Raw genomic sequence first — 24896 nt, 5'->3', positions numbered from 1 at the left:
CTCCTGCTCCTATTTTCTGGTGTTTGTGTGTAACTAGGAAGGGAGATGGAATGTTGGCCTTCATTGCAAAGGGGATGGGGTCTAAACCCTAAGGACTTCTCCTGGGGTTGGGGAATGAAGAACTAGAGGGCACAGGTTTAAGGTGAGAGGGGAGAGATTTAATAAGAACCTGAGGGGTAACACTTTCACCCAGAGGGTAGTCAGAAAATGGAAAGAAGTGGCAGAGGCAGGTACATTAAAGACATTAAAAAGGTACTTGGACTAGTACATGGATGGGAAAGGTTTAGAGGGATATGGTCAAATGCCGGCAAATGGGACCAGCTTAGATGGGAATCTCAGTCGGCATGGACCAGTTGGGCTGAAGGGCCTGTTTCCCTGCTGTATGATATTGAGGGAGGAGAGATGAGGGAGGAGAGAGGTGGGTGGTTCAGGGGAAGGATTGCAGAGTCTAGGGAACAGGTAGCTGAGAGCAAACTAATAAGGCAAAAGGAAATCAGCAAAGCGCAAAGTAAGAAAGACCTTCCACAATTACCAACCGCCGCTTCTTCACAACCACCATCGAATTTCTGTGCTTAGTCTCTGAGCGTTTGGTTCAATCGCATGTAGTTACTTCAACCAATCAGCAACATCTGTACAATTCTCTGCGATATCAACGGTTTGGTGTTTCTGTGATCACAACAATACAAACATTAGAAGCTTTACTGCTCACTGCTGCAGGAACATCACAAAACAGTTAGTTGATTAATGTCAGTTAAGACTATTAAACTACATAAATTTGCTAGTCGGGAACCCCCTGGTGCACTGTTAAGTCACATTACAGAACAGAAAAAGAACAGGCTCCATTAGGTTTAATGACTTCTACAACACCCATTACTGTGCACAGACCTCTTAAACAGGCAAAGTGCTGCTCAACTGCTTCAAGAAGAATTGGTTTTCTCTACCCCCAGCACTCCCTCACCCCACACGCTCTGATTTATACCTCGAAACACTGCGCATTATCTCCCAGAAATGGAAATGGCTGAGCCTTCCAGCACAATGTACATCTTTATAGACGGGTGTGTGTACAATCCTGCAGTGTTAGCCCAGCTAATTCCTTAATAGCTTTGAGCTGGGTAGGTAAACTCTTACAGAGTGCATGAAGATGCATAAAGGAATTTACATAATGCGGGTCAGGAGATCCTGAATGCTTCACCACACTCTTCCGAGTGGCGATATGTCGGAAATTTTTTGTAAACATGCCGAACTTTCCTCTCCCTCTCGGGGTTTAGGGAACATTGATTCATTCGACTGACAAGTGAGTGGTTTTTATGTGCTGTGGGAGAGTGGTGGAGGAAGTCTTCTGTTGGAAGGGAAACTCCTAAAGGCTTATCTAACAGTCTTTGAAATAACAAAAGACTTTGATTGCGGTGGAGGTAAATAAAATCTGAGGAGCCGTGGATTTATAAGTTACCACCACATCCAATCAGGAACTTAGTAGTAACCTTCCTCATGGAGTCACCCAGCAGAGAAAAAGGGCCACCATGTCCAGGTATCCATCCATCCCTTCCTCAGGAGTTGGTGGGAATGTGGAGCTCGCTCCCACAGGGAGAGGTGGGAATGTGGAGCTCACTCCCACAGGAAGAGGTGGGAATGTGGAGCTCGCTCCCACAGGAAGAGGTGGGAATGTGGAGCTCACTCCCACAGGAAGAGGTGGGAATGTGGAGCTCGCTCCCACAGGGAGAGGTTGAGGTGAGCAAGAGAGATGGGGTGAAAGGGAAGCTGGATAAGCACCCATGGGAGAGAGGGGTGTGGCAATGGAGTGGGGTGGGAGATGCAGATAAATTGTTTTTGAGGCAACCAGTGGAGCAGGGATGGAGGTCTCTTTCACTTCTGTTGTCTCACCACTCCAGCATTCAAAGCCAGTTAAACTAAAGTTGGTTCCTACAGGAAAAGGTTGTTTTGAATGGCACAGCAGCAGAACTGGTGTATTAGTAAACTGGTAAATTGGTTTATTATTGTCACATGTACCGAGGTGCAGTGAAAAACTTGTATTGCATACCGTTCATACAGATCACTTCATCACATCAGTGCGTTGAGGTAGTACAGGGTAAAACAATAACAGAGGAGATAGAAGCAGAAGGAAGCCATTCGGCTCCTGAATGGTGAGCCAGGAAGGTCGTGACTGATCTACCAACTCAGTGCTGCTTTTCTGCGCTAACCCCATATCCATTGAGGGATAGAGGAAAAGATGCAAGTGTTCTCTTGAAATGCTACAGCCCCACTCACCCCTGGAATCCCCGTCCCATGGCCGCTCAAAGCAGGGAAGGAAAATTCCTGCACTGGGAGCACACAGAGACCCAGTGTAAGAGGCAGAAGGAGCACAGCACCACACAAACTAACCACTTGTTCCATCAGACAGTTCCTGCCCCGTCTGAGGAAGATCCAGCAGGTCCCACATCAGTCACCTCAGAACGCACGGAACTGGGATGGGTGCAAATCACCTTCAATCCCGAGTGGCTGCGCAAGACCCTTCAGTACACTCCCTCCGCATCCTGAATCCTCGTCTTTTCTTTCCTACATCGGGATCTGAGGGGCAGGTTGAAGATGTGAGGGGCAAGTTTTTCACAGAGAGGGTGGTGGTATATTGAACAAGCTCCCAGTGGAGGTAGGTAGAGTTACATAAGAAATAGGAGCAGGAGGAGGCCATCTGGCCCGTCGAGCCTGCTCCGCCATTCAATAAGATCATGGCTGATCTGGCCGTGGACTCAGCTCCACCTGCCTTGCCTTTTTCCCATGACCTCTAATTCGCCTGCTATGCAAAAATCTAACTGTGTCTTAAATACATTTAATGAGGTCGCCTCTACTGCTTCCCTGGGCAGGGAATTCCACAGATTCACTACTCTCTGGGAAAAGCAGTTCCTCCTCATCTCCATCCTAAATCTACTCCCCTGAGTCTTGAGGCTATGTCCCCTAGTTCTAGTCTCACCTACCAGTGGAAACAACTTTCCTGCCTCCATCTTATCTATCCCTTTCATAATTTTATATGTTTCGATAAGATCCCTGCTCATGCTTCTGAATTCCAGTGAGTATAGTCCCAGGCGACTCAATCTCTCCTCACAGGCTAACCCCCTCACCTCCGGAATCAACCTGGTGAACCTGCTCTGCACCACCCCCAAAGCCAGTATATCCTTTCTGGCCCCGTCATGGTCCTCCTGTACAACATTTAAAAACATTTGGACAGATACATGGGTGGGAAAGGTTTAGAGGGATATGGGCCATACGCGGGCGAATGGGATTAGTTTAGATGGGAGCCTTGGTCAGCATGGATGAGTTGGGCCAAAGGGCCTGTTTCTATGCTGTGTATCTCTATGGCTCCATAAGTTGCCCCATTAACTGACATTACTAACCTTAACAAATTGTTAACCAGTATCACTAGATGCCTTATTCATGCTGTGTGGTAACTGTGGGGCCTTGTGTGTGAGTTGGCTACCTGGTTTCCTTCATTACAATAGTGATTGGAATAAATTCTGTTCCCAGTCACTAATGAATGCCATGAAACCATTTTATTATTCTTATTAATAGCTTGAAAAATGCTTTAAAAATGCTTTTCTCTGGAGTGGCAGAGGCTGAGGGGAGACCTGACTGAAATTTAGAAGATTATGAGAGGCATAGACAGAGCAGACAGCCAGAATTTTTGTCCCAGCGTCGAAATGTTTAAATACTAGAGGGCGTGCACTTAAGGTGAGGGAGTGGTAAGGGGGAAACGTGCAGGACAGATCCTCTTTACACAGAGAGTGGTGGGTGCCTGGAATGTGCTGCCAGGGGTGGTGGTGGAGGCAGATATGATAGAGGCCATTAAGAGGTTCTTAGATAGGCACATGGATGTGCAGAGGATGGAGGGAGATGGACCATGTGCAGGCAGAAGAGGTTGGTGCAAATAAGTGTCATGAGTTTAATTAGTTTGGCACAACATCGAGGGTCTGTTCCTGTGCTGGACTGTTCTATGTTCCATGTTCTATGTTCATTACAAAACTGTCGGGGAGAATTTGTGCAAAGTCAGGTTTCTGTAAGTCAGGTCATTTATAACCCAGAGAGCTGCTGTACGTCCTTTCTTAACAAAGGAGTCTAAAACTGGACTCGGAATTCCAAGTGCGGTCTCACCAAGGCCCCGTACAATTGATGGAGTGGACAAATTGAACATTTTTGCTGCTTCAAATCTCGCTGCCTCGGTACAACAGCCAACATAATCAAAGACCCACCCACCCCGGACGTTCTCTCTTCTCCCCCCTCCCATTGGGCAGAAGATACAAAAGCCTGAAAGCACGTACCACCAGGCTCAAGGACAGCTTCTATCCCACTGTTATAAGACTATTGAACTGTCCCCTAGTACGATAAGATGGATTTCTTGACCTCACAATCTACCTCGTTATGGCCCTTGGACCTTATTGTCTGCCTGCACTGCATTTTCTCTGTAACTGTAACACTTTATTCTGCATTCTGTTATTGTTTTCCCTTGTACTACCTCGATGCACTGTTGAAAAGCGCTGCCAGGGGTGGTGGTGGAGGCAGGAACGATAGAGGTGTTTAAGAGGCTCCTAGATAGGCACACGAATGTGCAGAGAATGGAGGGAGATGAACCGTGTGCAGGCAGAAGGGATTAGTTTAGTTAGGTATTTAATTGGTAAGTTGGTTTATTATTGTCACTTGTACTGAGGTACAGTGAAAAACTTGTCTTGCATACCATTTGTACAGATCAATTCATCGCACAGTGCATTGAAGTAGTACAGGGTAAAACAATAACAGAGTTCAGAATAACGTGTTACGGTTGCAGAGAAATGCAGTACAGGCAGACAATTCAATTACTAGTTTAATTACTTCAGCACAACATTGTGGGCCGAAGGGCCTGTTCCTGCGCTGTACGGTTCTATGTTCTAATGAAATGATCTGTATGGATGGCAAAGTTTTATCTGTACTTTGATACATGTGACAATAATAAACCAATTTACCAAAAAAAGTTTGAACAGTAGGAAATATGCACACAGCAAGCTCCCATGGATGGTTTTGAGATGATCACCAGCCACCACTATATCCAGTGGTCTTGGTTGAGGGGTTTTACTGTCTACCTGAGAGGACAGACAGGGTTGAAGAGGGAAAATGGAGAAGCCAAGACTAGATCGGCCATGATCTTATTGAATGGGGGAGCAGGGCTAGAGGGGCCAAGTGGCCTACTCCTGCTGCTGTTTCCTTATTGTACTAGTCCCAGCCTGGATTATTGACCTTCTGACTCTGGCATTTAACCAACGGAGACAGAGTGAGGGGAGGGTGGGGAGTGAGGGTGGGGTGGCGTTAACAACACCCGCCCCACACACTAGCTGCAGGTAACAACACCATTCCCACTTACATGGTCTTCTGACCCGTTGTTCCATTCCCGCCAGGATGTCATTCAGCTGGATTGGGTGCAGAAAGGATTCAGGAGATTCATGGCGGGATTGGAGGGCTTGGGATTGGAGGGAGACTGGATAGGCTGGGACTGTTTTCCCTGGAGCGAAGGAACCATAGAACCATAGAACCATACAGCACAAAACAGGCCCTTCGGCCCACCGTGTCGTGCCGTCCATCAGACCACCCTCACACTACCTAACCCCTTCCTCCCGCATATCCCTCTATCTCACGTTCCTCCATGTGCCTATCCAACAAGCTCTTGAACCTGTTCAATGTATCTGCCTCCACCACCACCCCAGGCAGTGCATTCCATGCACCAACCACTCTCTGGGTGAAAAACCTCCCCCTGACATCTCCCCTGAACCTCCCACCCATAACCTTAAAGCCATGACGTCTCGTCTTGAGCGTTGGTGCCCTGGGAAGGAGGGGTAACCTTCTAGAGGTTTATAAAATCATGAGGGGCAGGGATAAGTGAATGGTCAGTCTTTTTCCCAGGGTCGGGGAGTCCAAACTAGGGGGCATAGTTTTAAGTTGAGAGGGGAAAAATTTAAAAGGGACCTGAGGGGCAACTTTTTCACCCAGAGGGTGTGGGTATATGGAACGAACTGCCAGAGGAAGTGGGTGAGGCAGGTACAATTGCAATATTTAAAAGACATTTGGACAAGTACATGGATAGGAAAGGTTTAGAGGGATATGGGCCAAACGTGGGTAAATGGGACCAGCTCAAGTAGACAGCTTGGTCAGCACAGACAAGTTGGGCCGAAGGGCCTGTTTCCGTGCAGTGTAACTCTATGACTCTCTGCCGATCTCATTAAATCCCTCTTGGTCTCCCCATCACAATCCTTGCCCCCCCTTCCTCACCCCACCCCCCCAGCAAATCCCATCCATTCCAATGGACCTGTTACAGTAACTCTACTCCTCTCTCCACAGCCGCTGCCTGGTCCACTGAGAATTTCCCACTTTTCTTTCTGATGTCCAGAAATTTGCGGTCTTTTTTCCTGTCACTAGGTTTGTGCAGCTGAGGAGTATCTGACATCCCTGGGCCTGTACTCGATGGAGTTCAGAAGGATGAAGGGGGGGGGGGGCGGAATCCCATTGAAACCTACTGTATACTGAAAGGCCTGGATCGAGTGGACGTGGAGAGGATGTTTCCATCAGTTGGAGAGTCTTGGATCCGGGGTCACAGCCTCAGAATAAAGGGATGTCCCTTTAGAACTGAGATGAGGAGGAATTTCTTCAGCCAGAGGGTGGTGAACCTGTGGAATTTGTTGCCACAGAGGGCTGTGGAGGCCAAGTCATTGGGTGCATTTAAGGCAGAGATTGATAGGTTCTTGATTGGTAAAGGGGTTAGGGGGATATTGGGAGAAGGCAGGAGAATGGGGTTGAATAGAAATCAGCCATGATTGAATGGTGAATCAGACTCGATAGGCCAAATGGCCTAATTCTGCTCCTTCATGTACAAGATGATAAGAGGCATAGATCGAGTGGACAGTCAGAGACTTTTTCCCAGGGTGACAATGGCTAACACGAGGGGACAGAATTTTAAGGTGATTGGAGGAAGGTATAAAGGGGATGTCAGGGGTAAGTTTTTTACACAGAGAGTGGTGGGTGTGTGGAACGCACTGCCGGCAGAGGTTGTGGGGGCAGATACATTAAGGACGTTTAAGAGACTCTTAGACACATGAAAGACTGAAAAATAGGGAGCTATGTGGGAGGAAAGGGTTAGATAGATCTCGGAGCGGGATGGGATGTCGGCACAACACTGTGGGCCGAAGGGCCTGTACTGTGCTGTAGTGTTCTATGTTCTATATCTTATGGGAGCCAGGAACTGCCAACGGGAAACAGCGGGGTAGGGGCGTGGGGTAGGAATTTGGTGTGTGGTGGGAGGGGGCACATTTGGAAGCTCAGCTGAGAGTCAGATATCTCCAGAAAAAACAGTTGAAGGGAAGCATTGAAATATTTTGCGGTGATCTTCAGCAGCTGTGTACAGCCACTATCCCTGCTGTACCACTGATCCCATTTAAGATGCAGGAATTTCTGCCTTGTAAGTCAGAAACTCCCCATTGACAATAGCCTTTAGCTCAGGGAAGCAGAGCTCTGGTGTTTGGCTATTTGCGATGGATTGCAGTGTTTACTTGTCTGTAGCCTTGGATCGCTGGGCTGCAGGATGTTAAACCTCCCGATTTATCTTATTTTTACCCCACCTTTTTCATTTAATGCCACTGCTTTTTCCTCTGGTGAAGTAATTGTTAATTGGCGTCCTAATTGAGTAGCTCCAGTGAGTTGAATTCTGGAAATAAAATAAATCTTGCTGCAGATCTGGTGGCATTGATTGGAAACGAGAGACTATCGGCAATGTACCAAAGACTGACAGCAATCCCACTCATGTCGACTTCGAGCTAAAGTCCTTTGAATGCTGTCCTTGAGAATGCCTTTAGAAGGAAGTTCTCCTAATGTTGTGAGAAAGACAGAATACAGTATATGTCAGTGCTATCCCCAAAGGAGTTTATTTAGTACTCTAATAGCTGTTATGAGCCTACATTATATCCAAGGAGTAATTCTCCTTAGAGGAGCAGGGCTTGCTTTGTGTCAATATTCTGGCATTTTTAGTCACGTACGGAATATGCTTCTGGGAGCATTGGAGGAGTCAGGCAGTCTCATAATAGTCCGCATTCATTAATAAGACTACCGCTTCTGTCCTTCCATTGCCCACTACAGGGATATCTCCCCTTGCCTCAGGGAAACAGGCAGACACATTTAAAGAAGCTTTTTCCTTTGCTGCTGGGCTAAAGATAACACACGGAACTTGCAGGCATTTCCAGAGTCGGCTTTCAAATGCCCCTGTATGTACAAGCGCGCACACAAACACACACACACACACACACACACACACACACACACACAGTTATATATACGCACGCACAGTTATACACACACACAGACACACACGCCATGCATAGACACACACACAGTTATACACACACACATACAATTATACACACACACACGCACACGCACACACACACACACAGTTATACACACATACACACACATACACATGCACACACACACACAAATATACACACACACCACACATACACACACCAACACATACACACACCACAACACAGATACATACACACACAGATACATACACACACACAGATACATACATACACACACACAGATACATACACATATTACCCACAACACACACACATGCACAGATACACATACATAACCATACACACACCACCCACAACACACATGTGCATAGATAAACACACATTCATGTCCACATATGTAGACACACATGCACACACACAAACACATAAACACACATACCTACACATTAGCCACACATACTGACACGCATGTATACACACACACACATACACACCCACACACAGGCACTCCTCATGCTTACACGCCTATACATGCATACACCCATATGTATACAGACACAAACATCCCCATCCCTCAAACACACAGTCTCACGCACACACCCTCACACACATGCAGTTACAACCATACACGTGCACACAGATCTGAGAGATCAGATATACAAGTATTTGGATAGCCAAGTACTGATTAAGGATAGTCAGCATGGCTTTGTGCGTGGTAGATCGTGTTTAACGAATCTTGTAGAGTTTTTCGAGGAGGTTACCAAGAAAGTAGATGAAGGAAAGGCTGTGGATGTTGTCTACATGGACTTTAGTAAGGCCTTTGACAAGGTCCCACATGGGAGGTTAGTTCAGAAGGTTCAGACACTAGGTATCCATGGAGAGGTTGTAAACTGGATTCAAAATTGGCTGTGTGGGAGAAGACAGAGAGTGGTTGTGGATGATTGTTTCTCAGACTGGAGGCCTGTGACTAGTGGTGTGCCTCAGGGATCTGTGCTGGGTCCATTGTTGGTTGTTGTCTATATCAATGATCTAGATGATAATGTGGTAAATTGGATCAGCAAGTTTGCTGATGACACTAAGATTGGAGGCGCAGTGGACAGCGAGGAAGGCTTTCAAAGCTTGCAGAGGGATCTGGACCAACTGGAAGAATGGGCCAGAAAATGGCAGATGGAACTTAACGCAGACAAGTGTGAGGTGTTACATTTTGGAAGGACAAATCAAGGTAGGACATACATAGTAAATGGTAGGGCACTGAGGAGTGCGGAGGAACAAAGGGATCTGGGAGTTCAGATACATAATTCCCTGAAAGTGGCGTCACAGGTAGACAGGGTTGTAAAGAAGGCTTTTGGCATCCTGGCATTCATAAATCAAAGTATTGAGTACAGGAGTTGGGATGTTATGGTGAGGTTGTATAAGACATTGGTGAGGCCAAATTTGGAGTATTGCGTGCAGTTCTGGTCTCCTAACTATAGGAAGGATATTTGTAAGATTGAAAGAGTGCAGAGGAGATTTACTAGAATGTTGCCGGGTCTTCAGGAGTTGAGTTACAGGGAAAGATTGAACAGGTTAGGACTTTATTCCTTGGAGCGCAGAAGAATGAGGGGAGATTTGATAGAGGTTTACAAAATGATGAGGGGTATAGACAGAGTTAATGCGAGTAGGCTCTTTCCACCTAGATTAGGAGAGATAAGTATGAGAGGACATGGCTTTAGGGTGAAAGGGGAAAAGTTTAGGGGGAACTTCTTCACTCAGAGAGTGGTGGGAGTGTGGAACGAGCTGCCGTCTGATGTAGTAAATGCGGACTCACTCTTAAGTTTTAAGAATAAATTGGATAGATACATGGATGGGAGAGGTCTGGAGGGTTATGGACTGGGTGCAGGTAAATGGGACTAGCGGAATAAAGTTTTGGCACAGACTAGAAGGGCCAAATGGCCTGTTTTCGATGCTGTAGTGTTCTATGGTTCTATGTGGGTATGCAAACACACACACAGCTGTGCACACACCAACAACCTTTAACAGTTCCCAGTGATCACTACTGGTCAAAAGACGTATCAGCCTGTCGGTCGGAGAAACCGGCTGCCCTTCTGGAAGTGTAGCAACTGTGTGTTGCGAGGTTGAAGCGGTTGATGTCTGGTGACGGAGAGAATGCCGAACCATATTGTGACACAGTGAAGGACACCAGGAAGGGAAGCAAACGGAGACATATCCGGCCACATGTCACCTGAACCTGGCACTTTCTCACAGGGTCCCGGCTCTGAGCATTTGTTTAGAATTTTCATTTGTTCTTTCTGGAGATTTCTGACTCCAGCTGAGCTTCCAAACGCACCCCCCTCCCACTGCACACTAAATCCCCAACCCCCACCACCCCTCGGCCCCGCCCACTGTTTCCCATTGAGTCCCTGGCTCCCTTAAGATGTAAGAGCAGAATCAGGCCATTTGGCCCATCGACTGCTCCGCCGTTCAATCATGGCTGATTTTTTTCAAACCATTCTCCCCATAACCCATGACCCTTAACGCCCCTTACTGATCAAGAACCTATCAATCTCTGCCTTAAATACACCCAATGACTTGGCCTCCACAGCCCTCTGTAGCAATGAATTCCACAGATTCACCGCCCTCTGGCTGAAGAAATTCCTCCTCATCACAGTTCTAAAGGGACGTCCCTTTATTCTGAGGCTGTGCCTTCAGATCCTAGACTCTCCCACTGATGGAAACATCCTCTCCACGTCCACTCTGTCCAGACCTTTCAGTATCTGGTAGGTTTCAATGAGAACCACCCACCCCACCCCCACATCCTTCTGAACTCCATCGAGTCCAGGCCCAGAGACATCAAACGCTCCTCAAATGTTAAGCCTTTCATTCCTGGGATCATTCTTGTGGTGAAGGTTCTCCCGCTGTGCTGTTGGGGAGGGAGTTCCAGGACTGAGACTCAGTGACGATGAAGGATGATGTGTGACTTGGAGGGGAACCTGCAGGTGGTGGTGGTTTCCCATGTGCCTGCCGTCCTTCTTGGTAGGAGGGAAGGCAGGTTTGGGAGGTGCTGGTAACTGGTTTATCATTGTAGTATGTAGAAAGATACAATGAAAAGCTTTTGTTGTCTGCCATCTGGTCAGATTATTCCATACATGGATACACTGAGGTAGTAAAAAGAAAAACAGAATGCAGAATATAGTGTTACACTTGCAGGGAAAGTGCAGTGAAGGCAGACAATAAGGTGCAAGGGCCATGACGAGGTAGATTGAGAGATCAAGAGTTTATCTCCTTGTATATGATAGAAGCTGTCCTTGAGCCTGGTGGTACGTGCTCTCAGGATCTTGTATCTTCTACCCGACGGGAGAGGGGAGAAGAGAGAATGGCCGGGCTGGGAGGGGTGGAGTAACCTGGGTTAGTAACCACTGCAAACCTGCCTGCGAAAGCAGGATCTGTCAGACAGGTAACAATCAGGAACTTCGCTCCATTTCCAAAACTTCCTCACAATCACCAGGCTAGCAAGAGTTAAGTGGGAATTACAAGATCTTGTGCTTAAGTTGGCCACTCACAGTTATATTTTGAACCTTGTAAAATATTTCACACAGTTAAATAATGAACTCATTGTTTGAATAATGTGTCAGCGATTTATCCAGAGAGTGGGCTGGATAAAATGTGGAGTCAGCAGATTTAAATTGTACTAAAATAAAAGGTTAAAACAGGGCTGATGACTGGACTCAGTGTCCCTCATAAAACGCTGCAGAAATGAGGACTTTTCTTTCTATTAGTTCATGAGGTATGGACACTGCTGACATTTATTGTCTGACCATAGCTGCCCCTAAAGTACAGGAGCAGTTAAGATCGAACCATGTTGATAGTTCTGGAGTCACGTATTGGCTAGTCTGGGTAAGGATAGCAGATTCTCTTCCCTGAAGAATATCAGTGAACTGGATGGGTTTTTACTTCAAGTTGGAGTTAGAGGCACAAGAAGTCTGCAGATGCCGGAATCTGGATCAACAAATAAACTGCTGGAGGAACTCAGTAGGTCGATCAGCATCTGTGGAGGGAAATGGATAGTGGACACTTCAGGTCAGAACCCTACATCTGGACTAAAAGATAGAGGGGAGAGAGCCAGTGTAAAGAGGTGAGGGGCAGGGGTGAAGGAAGAGCTGGCAGGTGATGGGTGGATCCAGGTGGGGAGGGGTGATGGGCAGATGGGGGAGGGGGGAGTGGGAGCAGCGACAGAGGCTGGGAGGTGGGGGTGACAGAGGGCTGCAGATGGTGGGATCTGATGGGAGAGGAAGGTGGAGCCTGGAATCAAATAAGGGAGGTGGGGAGGGCAGGTGGGAACAGTGGGGGGGGGGGGTGGACCCAGTGGGAGGGGTGTGTGGGCAGTGGGCAGATGGAGAGGGTGGGGGGGGGGAGGAAACAGGGTGATGGGGGTGGGGGGGGGGTGTAGGAGGAACTGGGGAGATTAGGAGGAGAGAGAAAAGGGACAGAGGGGAGCAGGTTCCCTGAAGGAGAATTCACTGTTCATGCCATTGGGGTGTAGACTGCCCAGGGGGAATATGAGGGGCTGTTCCTCTAGTTGTTTCTGAGACTGTTTTTTCAATTGCAGATTTCTTTAATTATTTGAGTTTAAATTCCCCAGCAGCTGGCGTGGGATTCGAACTCATGTGTCTGGATCAGTGGTCCAGAACTCTGACCGCTGGCCCAGTAACTTAACCGCCACACTGCTGTACCCCTAGTGCCTCAGAAGCCCTGGTCATTGCTCCAGCAGGGTGCAGAGGGAGGAGGTGTTACTACTGCCTAGTAGAGAGGGCGAGGGGTATCTAGGAAAAGGAAGGTGACCTGTTCAGAGCCCGGCTGTTTGGGGGTGGGTGGGGAGGGCGCAGGGAGGGGTTGGAGGTAGGAAGTATGTGGCATACTCCCCCAAAGAAAGCAGGGGACATTAGAACATAGAACAGTACAGCACAGGGACAGGCCCTTCAGCCCACAATGTCTGTGCCGAACTAGTGGCCTCCTCTACATTGGTGAGACCAAACGCAGACTCAGTGACCGTTTCGCAGAACACCTGTGCTCCGTCCGTAACCGCGACCTGCATCTCCCCGTTGCCGGTCACTTCAACTCCCCCTCCCACACTATCACTGATACGTCAGTCCTCGGCCTCCTCCACTGCCGGGAGAATTCCAAGCGCAAACTGGAGGAACAGCACCTCATTTTCCGTCTTGGAACCTTGCAGCCTGACGGCATGAATGTTGAATTCTCCCACTTTAGGTAATCCCCACACCCGTTCCCCACCCCCCCCCCCCCCACACACACACCATGTTTCTTCTCTTTTTCCCTTTCCTAGCCTCTTCTTCCTCTCTCTCCTTCCCTGTGACCCATCCCCCGGTGGATCTGCTCTCCCCTCCTCCCCCACACCTGCCCATCACTATCTCTTACCTGCATCTACCTATCACCACCCTGTGCCCACCCCACCTCCCCTCTCCTGTCCACCTATCACTGCTCTGCTTTTCCCTCCTATATATTGGGCTCCCCCTTTTCCTATCTTCAGTCCTGAAGAAGGATCCTGACCCGAAACGTCAACTGCCTGCTTTTCTCCACGGGTGCTGCCTGGCCTGCTGAGTTCCTCCGGCATCGTCATGTTTTTCATCTAGATTCCAGCATCTGGTGTTTCCCCAATCACTCCAGTTCAGCGACACTGTCACCACTTTGAACTAAAATGGACTTTTCTTTTGTTCTAGTTGTGTTCTTTCTTGAAGAAATTGTGTATAATTTATGTTTAATTTATGTTTTTCTTGTGAATGCTGCTTATCTGATGCTCTGTGCCTGTGATGCTGCTGCAAGTAAGTTTTTCATTGCACCTGTGCACACATGGACTTGTACAGAAACTTGACGTTAACTTTGACTTTGATACATGAGCCTCTCAAACACAACTGTCGTATCTGCCTCCACCCCCACCCCTGGCAGCACATCCCAGGCACCCACCACTCTCTGTGTAAAAAACCTGCCCCGCACATCTCCTTTAAACTTTCCCCTTCTCGCCTTATTTCACATCTGAGGTTCGCCAGACAAGAAGGAGCAACATAGAACGACACGGTAGCATAGTGGTTAGCGCGACGCTATTACAGCACCAGTGATTGGGGTTCGATTCCCGTTGCTGTCTGTAAGGAGTTTGTACGTTCTCCCGGGTCTGCGTGGGTTTCCTCTGGGTGCTCCGGTTTCCTCCCACATTGCAAAGACGTACGGGTAGGTTAATTTGGGTTTAAAATGGGCGGCGTGGACTCGTTGGGCCGGAAGGGCCTGTTACCACGCTGTAAATAAAATTTAAGAGAAAAATAAAATTTAAAATTTAAAAAATTTAAAATAGAATCTGCTGGAGGAACTGAGCAGGTCAAGCAGCATCTGTGGGGGGAGGGGGGAACTGTCGATGTTTCGGGTCGAGACCCTGCATGGGGACTGAGAGTGGAAAGGGGAGAGAGCTGGTATAGAGAGGCAAGAGGTCCTCAGCAGAGCCTTACCTTTGTACCCCTGCACCCGCACCACAGTGAGTTCCAGACCCCTCGTGACGTCGAGCCCCTGTTCCCTCGCCTCCACCTCAGCGCCTAGTTCTTTGGCAAGGAATCCGCACCCCCCCTCCCCTCCACTGATGACTCCTCATGTCTCCAACACTCCCCTTCCTCTTGGACACCCCCTTTGGGCCTTACGCTCTCTTGACCTTTTCATCACCAATTGCCGTTGTGACATTATTGTCACATGTACTGAGGTTCAGTGAAAGACTTATCTTGCATACTGTCCATACAGATCATTTCATCACATCAGTGCATTGAGGTAGTACAAGGTAAAACAATAACAGAATGCAGAATAAAGTGTTACAGTTACAGAGAAAGTGCAGTGCAGGCAGACAATAAGGTGCAAGGTCATAATGAGGTAGATTTTGAGGTCAAGAGTCCATCTTGTCATACTGGGGGACTGTTCAGTAGTCTTATAAGAGTGGGATAGAAGCTGTCCTTGAGCCTGGTGGTACGTGCTTTCAGGCTTTTGTATCTACTGCCCGATGGGAGGGGGGAGAAGAGAGAATGCCCAGGGTGGGAGGGGTCTTTGATTATGTTGGCTGATTTACTGAGGCAGTGAGAAGTGTAGACAGAGTCCAAGGAGGGGAGGTTGGTTTCCGTGATGCACTGAGCTGTGTCCACAACTCTCTGCAGTTTCTTGCGGTCCCGGGCAGAGCAGTTGCCGTACCAAGCCGTGATACATCCATTAACTGCCTCGACTTCACCACTCCCCTCACCCACTCCAACCTCACCCCCTCCAAATGCACATCACTCCGTTTACTCCACACCAGACCCAACCAATGTGGGTCATCAAACCCACAGATAAGGGCGGTGCCGTTGTAGTCTGGCGGACTGACCTCTAGCTTGCAGAGACCAGACGGCAGCTCTCAGACACGTCCTCGTAACTTCCCCCGGACCCTGACCACACCAACGAACACCAGGCTATTGTCTCCCACACCGTCACAGATCAGGAGATCTCCCCTCCACAGCCTCCAACCTGATAGTGTCCCATCCCCACAGTTCCCACTTCTAGCTCTTACCCAAGATCCACAAACAGGACTGCCCTGGTAGGCCCATTGTTTCTGCCTGCTCTTTATACCAGCCTTCTCCACTCTCCACTCTCAGTCCTGATGCAGGGTCTTGACCCGAAACATTGACAGTTCCTTCCCCGCCCCCCCCCCCCCCCCCACTACTTTGTTGATGTCCGAGGTGTCCTCATACAGATTGGCCACATTCTTGCAGAATGGGGGAAGAACCTGGGAGCACTGATCGGAGAGGTCCTGTTCCTAACTTGCATGTGTTAACACTGGGTGCGGGGAGTCGAGGTTCTGCAGTCTCCTGTTGGCTCTTGAGTTATTTACAAGACAGAGAGGGAGGACCATGGGTTTCCCTGCTCCTGAAGGTCCTGTCTTGCAAATTGGTGGCTCCTTCCAATGAAAGGTACAATTGAATGCTCATTACGGCAAGATCCCCAGCCGTGTGCGTCCCATCCTCGAGCAGTGGGGGAGAACGTGTTGTCCACGGTTAGCTTCTCACTGCAGTTGTTGGATTTTGTAGGATGGACCATGTCACCACGTTGACTCCTGACTAACCAACTTTGGTAAGGAAGAGGTCTTGGACCACCACTGCCACAGACAGGGAGTCACTTACGTTGACCCCCACTGCCGAGGTCCACAAGTCTGGGCCACTGCAACTCCTCGAGGGTGCCCACTAGGCCAAAGTCAAAGTCAAAGTCAAGTCCATGTGTGCGCAGGTGCAATGAAAAACTTACTTGCAGCAGCATCACAGGCACAGAGCATCAGATAAGCAGCATTCACAAGAAAAACATAAATTGTACACGATTTTTACAAGAAAGAACACAATTAAAACAAAAAAAACAAAGTCCATCTTGGTGCAAAGTGATCAAAGTGGTCACAGTGCCGCTATGCTGAGGCAGGTACGGTAGTGTAGCGGTTAGCGTAACGCTTTACAGCGCCAATGACCCGGGTTCAATTCCGGCCGCTGTCTGTAAGGAGTTTGTACGTTCTCCCCGTGTCTGCGTGGGTTTCCTCCGGGTGCTCCGGTTTCCTCCCACATTCCAAAGACGTACGGGTTAGGAAGTTGTGGGCGTGCTATGTTGGCACCAGAAGCGTGGCGACACTTGCAGGCTGCCCCCCAGAACACTCTACGCAAAAGATGCATTTCACTGTGTGTTTCAATGTACATGTGACTGATAAAGAAATCTTATCTTAATGATTAGGGTTGTGCCGGTTGGTTCAAGAACCAAATGGTTGAAGGGAAGTAGCTGTTCTTGAGCCAGGTGGTGTGGGACTTCAGGCTTCTGTACCTCCTGCCCGATGGTAGCTGTGAGAAGATGGCACGGCCCGGATGGTGGGGATCTTTGATGATGCATGTTGCCTTCTTGAGGCAGCGCCTCCTGTAGATACTCCCGATGGTGGGGAGGGATGTCCCCATGATGTATTGGGCTGCAGTATCTTACATTCCTGCACATTCAAATTGCCATACTAGACCGTGATGCAACCAGTCAGGATACTTTCAACAATACATCATCACTGATAGCCCACTCTGGTCGCCCACGAGTTGGGACCACGACTTTTCACTCTATACATTAATGATCTGGATGAAGGAACTGACAGCATTGTGGCCAAGTTTGCAGACAAGATTGGTGGAGGGACAGGTAGTATCACAGAGGCAAGGAGTCTGCAGAAGGACTTGGACAGGTAGGGAGAGTGGGCAAAGAAGTGGCAGATGGAACACAGCGCAGGGAAGTGTGGGGTCATGCACTTTGGTAGGAAGAATGAAGGTGTAGACTATGTTCTAAATGGGGAGAGAATTCAGAAATCGGAGGTGCAGAGGGACTTGGGAGTCCTAGTGCAGGATTCCCTAAAGCTAACTTGCAGGTTGAGTCGGTAATAAGGAAGACAAATGCAATGTTAGCATTTATTTTGCAAGGACTAGAATATCAAAGCAAGGATGTACTGCTGAGGCTTTATAAGGCATTGGTCAGACTGCTTTTGGAGTGTTGTGAGCAATTCTGGGCCCCATATCTAAGGAAGGATGTGCTGGCCCTGGAGACGGTCCAGAGGAGGTTCATAAGAATGATCCCAGCAATGAAAGGCTTAACGTATGAGGAGCGTTTGATGGCTCTGGGCCTGTACTCCATGGAGGTCAGAAGGATGAAGGGTTCAGTACTGAAAGGCCTGGATAGACTGGACGTGGAGAGGATGTTTCCATCAGTAGGAGAGTCCAGGATCTGAGGATACAGCCTCAGAATAAAGGGACGTCCCTTTAAAACTGAGATGAGGAGGAATTTCTTCAGCCAGAGGGCAGTGAATCTGGAATTCGTTGCCACAGAGGGCTGTGGAGGTCAAGTCATTGGGTGTATTTAAGGCAGAGATTGATGGGTTCTTGATTGGTAAGGGGGTTAAGGGTTATGAGAAGGCTGCGAGAGAATGGGGTTGAAAAAAAATCAGCCGATTGAATGGTGGAGCAGACTCGATGGGCCGAATGGCCTCATTCTGCTCCTATGTCTTATGGTCTAAGGTACGTTTACATCGGGCTGGTTAATCAACAAGGTTTAACCTTCTTTTTTCCTCTGGTTACAGAATCACGCAATGACACAACACAGCAGTTAATGTCAGGACATGGCACCGTGCTCTGGGAAGGCTGCATTATTGAACGCGGACAACTTCCTCGTCCCTTTTACGAGGAAGCTTTCAAAGACGGACATTTTTGGAGAGAACCGAAGCAAAATTGTATTATAAAATAGCACTCGCTCTGTCAAAATATTGATTTTTTTTTTCATGTTGTTTAAGCCAACATGCAGATTCTCTGTGTGTTTGAGTGTGTGCGTGTGTGTGGAGATATGTACTATATATATAGTATGTATAAAGTGTTACACATGCATTATCTTACCGACCCCCCTGTGCCAGTCTAAAGCTGGTATTCCCTGAGAAACATGAACTTTAACCGTGGCCCCTGCCACAGTGCCAGTAACATTGCCATTCATGTGATAGGTATAATGTATAACAAGCATCAGCATTTCCAATGAGAAGCCACCAGGAAATTCTTAAGTTTAAACTTTCTTTGGCAGAATTCTGTATGACCAACTTTCCAGTCAATTAAATGATGCTTAACCATAACAGTTCTTCGTGTTTATTCTGCTGTCTGAACCTGGATTTTACTGGAATTACTGTGTTCATATTAAGAAATAAACCCGTGCATCAATAAATGTTTTTCGCTTCTCTGTGGGTGGTCTGCATCAGGGTTGACTGGGATCTTGGACACAAAGGAGCCTGCTCTGTCCCTCTCTCCTCCAGTGGTACAGTGGGTAGAGCTGCTGCCTCACAGCACCAGAGACCCAGGTTCAATCCCGACCTCTGGTGCTGTCTGGTGTGGCGTTTGCACGTTCTCTCTGTGACTGCGAGTGACCCGAGACCGCGTTGGTTTCCCTCGGGTGCTCCGGTTCCCTCCCACATCCCAAAGACGTGCGGGGTCGGTGGGTTAATTGGCTGCTGTAAATTGCCCCCGGTGTGTGTGGGTGAGGGGTAGAATCTGGGGGGAGTTGACGGGAATGTGGGGAGAATAAAATGGCATCGGTGTAAATGGGTGGGTTGATGGTCAGCACGGACTCAGTGGGCCGAAGGGCCTGTTTCTGTGCTATATATCTCCAGGACTCGGCTCTCAGCGGACCACAGTTAATGCTCCGCGTGACTGAAGATGCCTTTTTCTAAGCAAACTCTGTGGGTGTAGGGAGCCAGTTTGTGAATGTTGCAGCGTGGACAACTGATAGGGAACCCAAGAACAATTGGGTACAAGAAGAGGAGAAGGAGTAGGCCACTCGGCCCCTCAAGCCTGTCTTGGCATTCAATGTGATCATGGCTGAGACACACGAGACTGCAGATGCTGGAACATGGAGCAAAAAATAAACTACTGGAGGAGCTCAGCAGGTCAGGCAGCGTCTGTGGAGGGAAATGGGCAGTCAATGTTTCTGGTCGAGACCCTTCATCTGTCTAGAAATTGCAACTGTCCACTTCCCTCCACAGATGCTGCCTGACCCACTGAGTTCCTCCAGCCATTTGTTATTTGGTCCAGGTTCCAGTATCTGCAGTCTTCTGTGTCTCTACGGCTGATCTGTCCTGACCTTCACATCACCTTTGATTCCCTGATCTTCCAAAAATGTATTTAATTTCACCTTAAATACTTCCAAGGATCTAACCTCCACAACTCTCTGGGGTTGAGAATTCCAGAGGTTCACCACCCTCTGCCAGAAGAACATGGAACATAGAACATTACAGCACAGTACAGGCCCTTCGGCCCACAATGTTATACCGACATTTTATCCTGCTCTGGGATCTATCTAACTCTTCCCTCCCACAGAGCCCTCCATTTCTCTATCATTCATGTGTCTATCTAAGAGTCTCTTAAATGTCCCCAATATATCTGCCCCCACAACCTCTGCCGGCAGTGTGTTCCATGCACCCACCACTCTCTGTGTAAAAAAATTACCCCTGACATCCCCCTTATACCTTCCTATAATCACCTTAAAATTATGTCCCCACATGTTAGCCACTGTCGCCCTGGGAAAAAGTCTCTGACTGTCCACTCGATCTATGCCTCTTATCATCTTCTACACCCCTGTCAAGTCACCTCTCATCCTCCTCCTCTCCAAAGAGAAAAGCCCTAGCTCACTCAACTTATCCTCACAAGAAGTTCTTACATACCTCAGTTTTAAATGACCTCCCCCTAATCTCGTAACCATGTCCCCTTGTTCGAGACTCTCCCACCAGTGGAAACATCTCAACATCTCCTCTGTCACACCCCCTCAGGATATTATATGTTTCAGTAAAATTACCCCTCATTCTCTGGACACCAAAAAATTCAGACCCAACTTCTTTAGACCCAAACCTCTCATCCAGGACTCAGGCTGATGAATCCCTTCTGAACTATCTTCAATGCTGGTACATCCTTTCTGTACTGTGCACAGTTTATCTCCCCATATTTAGATAAGATAAGATTTCTTCATTAGTCACATGTACATCGAAACACAGTGAAATGAGTGTTCTGGGGCAGCCCGCAAGTGTCGCCACACTTCCTGCGCCAACATAACATGCCTACAACTTCCTAACCCGTACGTTCTCCCCGTGTCTGCATGGGTTTCCTCCGGGTGCTCTGGTTTCCTCCTGCATTCCAAAGACGTACGGGTTAGGAAGTTGTGGGCGTGCTATGTTGGCACCAGAAGCGTGGCGACACTTGCGGGCTGCCCCCAGAACACTCTACGCAAAAAGATGTATTTCACTGTGTGTTTCGATGTACATGTGACTAATAAAGATACCTTATCTAAATATGGGGAGATAAACTGTGCACAGAACTCCCACTGTAACCTCATCAGAACCCTATACAACTGTAACGATGCTTCACTATTTTTAAACTCCAAACTCTCAGCACTAAAGGCCAATGTACCATTTGCCTTCTGAACTACTTTTCCTGCTAATCTTTTGTGATTCAGGCACAAGAACACCGTCACTCATTTTGCAGACGATACCAAGATTGGTGGAGTTGTGAATAGTGTAGGAGACTGGTGACAGATACAGCGGGATATCGATCAGCTGCAGATGTGGGCAGAGAAATGGCAGATGGAGTTTAACCCGGATAAATGTGAGCTCTTGCACCTTGGTAGGACTAATGTCAAGAGGCAAGACCCCTAACAGTGTTGAAGAGCAGAGAGACCTTGGGGTGCAAGTCCATGGCTCATTGAAAGTGGTACACAGGTAGACAGGGTGGTTAAGAAGGCTTATGGAATGCTTGCTTTGGAGTATTGGAGTCAAGACGTTATGATGCATCTCTGTAGAACTCTGGTTAGGCTGCATTTAAAGTATTGCGTGCAATTCTGGTCACCTCACTATTGAAAGGATGTCAAGGCATTAGAGAGGGTGCAGAGGAGGTTTAGACCATAAGACAAGACAAAGGAGCAGAAGTCTGCCATTCAGCCCATCGAGTCCACTCCGCCATTCTATCACCAGCTGATCCATTCTCCCATTTAACCCCACTCCCCCGCCTTCTCACCATAACCTTTGATGCCCTGGCTACTCAGACACTTATCAATCTCTGCCTTAAATACACCCAATGACTTTCCCTCCACAGCCACCCGTGGCAATAAATTCAGCCCCCCATGTCTGTGCCGACCATGATGCCAATTTAACTAATCCCATCTGCCTGCACAAGGTCTATATCCCTCCATTCCCTGCCTGTTCACGCGCCTGTCTAAATGTTTGCCGTCATATCTACCTCCACCACCACCCCAGGCAGTGCGTTCCAGGCACCCACCACTCTGTGTGTAAAAACTTGCCCTGTAAATCTCTTTTAAACTTTCCCCCTCTCACCTTGGCTATGTCCTCTAGTATTTGACATTTCCACCCTTGGAAAAAAGATTCTGACTGTCTACCTGTGCCTCTCATAATTTTATAACCTTCCATCAGGTCTCCCCTCAGCCTCCGACACTCCAGAGAAAACAACACAAGTTTGTCCAACCTCTCTGTACAGCTAATACTCTCCAATCCAGGCAGCATCCTGGTGAACCTCTTCTGCACCCTCTCCAAAGCCTCCACATCCTTCCTGTAATGAACAACCACACACAATTCTCCAAATGAGGCCTAACCAAAGTTCCATACAGCTGCAACATGACTTTCTGAATTCTATTCTCAGCACCCTGGTCGATGAAGGCAAGTATACCGTACGCTCTCTTTACCACTCTATCTACTTGCGTTGCTACTTTCAGGGAGCTCCGGACTTGTGTGCATTCCTCTGTACATCAATGGTCCTCAGGGTCCTGCCATTTACTGTATATTTTCCCCTTGCATTTAATATCCCAAAGTGCAACATCTCACCTTTGTCTGGATTAAACTCTATCTGCCATTTCTCTGCCCATGTTGTCAACAGGTCTATATCCTGCTGTATCCTTTGGCAACCTTCCTCACTATCCACAATCCCATCAATTTTTGTGTCATCTCCAAACTTGCTAAACAGCCCACTTACATTTTCATCCAAATCATTTATGTGCATGTCACAAACAACAGGGATCCCGGCACTGATCCTTGTGGAACACCACTGGTCACAGACCTCCAGTCAGAGAATCACCCATCCACCACTATCTTCTGTCTTCTCTGACCAAGCTAGTGTTGAATCCAGTTTACCACCTCACCATGGATCCCTTGTGATTTAATCTTATGGATCAGCCTTCAGTGAGGGAGCTTGTCAGATGCTTTACAGAAGTCCATATAGACAACATCCACTGCCCTACCCCCAGTCATCTTCATCACCCAGTTTGTAAGACATGACCTCCCCCAGCCAAAGCCATGATGACTGTCCCTAATAAGTCCACACCATAACTTCACACTTTCCACAGTAAACTGCATTTGCCAAGTCCTGGACCACCCAACCATCCGGCTGCCATGTCCAAGATGCCTTCTCACCTACTTGGTGTCATCAGCAAACTTGGATGCCTCACACTTTGCTCCCTGGATTGGACTTTGGATATCATTTAAGGTTACTTCACATTTCCCAACTGCCATGATTCAGTGACCAATGCTGTATCCAGATGTGACTTTATCAACAAGCTGTTGCAACTTTCTTTCTTGACTTGTTTCGATACAGAACATGTATTAACCTGGTAAAACCTCCCACGGTTCTTTGCAGGAGCGCTGCTGATCTAAACATTGAGATGAAAGGAAAATTTAACTCAGATGACAGAGGTGGCTCAATAACCACCAGAGACAGGGAGAAGGGGATATGGGCGGCGTTCATAGAACATAGAACAGTACAGCACAGGAACAGGCCCTTTGGCCCACAATGTTGTGCTGAACTAATGTGGAGCTTGCTCCCACAGGGAGAGGCAGGAATGTGGAGCTCACTCCCACAGGGAGAGGTTGCGTTGAACAGCAGAGAGGGGTTTAAGGGGAAGCTGAATAAACACATGAGAGAGATGGGGTTGGAGTATAATCACACATATAGACATGTTGGGCCGAGTGGTATATTCCCGAATTCTACATAATATTTTAATTTGAGTTAAATGTTAAGCATGTAACCTAATGCTTTATTACTAAGTTTTATTGTCAAGAGTCATTTTGCAACAAATGGCAGCCAAAATATTTGACATTCTGCTCTGTGGTTTCATGGAGGATTTGTTGGACAATTCTTGGAGATGTGTGAGAACGGGATGGGAATGGTAGACATCGATTATGAAAACATAAGTGTTTTGCAGAACTAAAATTACACTGTCATGGAGTAAACTTTTGACTGTAATCTTGTGTCTCCAAGAGAAATACGATCACCCTCAGACCTCTAGGATGGAGGTGGGATCACCAGGGACTGGATGTTAATCTCCAGACCACAGTTATCACCAGTGCCTGGGGTTAAACAAACTGGAAATGGGTCAAAATCAGGGCTCTCTGACCCTTGGACAACCATCGCCCAATAGGAGAACAAAGAAGCTATTTGTTTTCTGATTGGCTGTGAGATGGCTGCTCTAAAGAGGATCTTGTTGGGCGATGAATATGCAAGTGTATGAGGAAGGGCAGTCAGAGGAATTATAATTGGAACTGGTTTATTATTGTCACATGTACCGAGATACAGTTTATGGAGTCCTGAAGAAGGGTCTCGACCCGAAATGTTGACTGTCCATTTCCCTCCATAGATGCTGCCTGACCCACTGAGTTCCTCCAGCATCTTGTGTGTTGCCCAAGATACAGTGAAAAGCTTTTGTTTGCGTGCCATCCAGGCAGATCATTCTGTGCGTAAGTACATTAAGGCAGTAAGAAGAATAACAGAATACAGAATATGGTGTAACAGTTACAGAGAAAGTGCAGTGCAGGCAGACAAATAAAGTGCAAGGGCCACAATGAGGTAGATTGGGAGATCAAGAGTTCATCTATTAGCGTAGGAGAAGTTCATTCAAGTGTCTAATAACAGTGGGATAGAAGCTGTCCTTGAGCCTGGTGGTACGTGCTCTCAAACTTTTGTATCTTCCGCCTGATGAGAGGGGGGGAGA

The 24896-nt window shown here is 47.8% G+C and overlaps 1 protein-coding gene across 8 annotated transcripts in view; it reads left to right on the top strand.

Moving 5' to 3' along the window:
- Positions 1-19076, top strand: part of LOC127574546 (zinc finger protein 521) — a 491122-nt gene extending 472046 nt beyond the window's left edge. For all 8 annotated transcript variants that reach the window (XM_052023609.1, XM_052023605.1, XM_052023603.1 and 5 more), the window contains one exon: positions 18457-19076. In XM_052023609.1, the coding sequence (XP_051879569.1) occupies positions 18457-18486 (30 nt within the window). In that variant the 3' untranslated portion in view covers positions 18487-19076. The remainder of the gene's footprint in view (positions 1-18456) is intronic.
- Positions 19077-24896: the final 5820 nt, after the last annotated feature.

The sequence above is a fragment of the Pristis pectinata genome, chromosome 9 (genome assembly GCF_009764475.1).
Source record: "Pristis pectinata isolate sPriPec2 chromosome 9, sPriPec2.1.pri, whole genome shotgun sequence".
Classification (NCBI taxonomy): Eukaryota; Metazoa; Chordata; class Chondrichthyes; order Rhinopristiformes; family Pristidae; genus Pristis; species Pristis pectinata.
The sequence above is the reverse complement of the archived record's forward strand: the minus strand, read 5'-3'. Positions and strand labels throughout refer to the sequence as shown.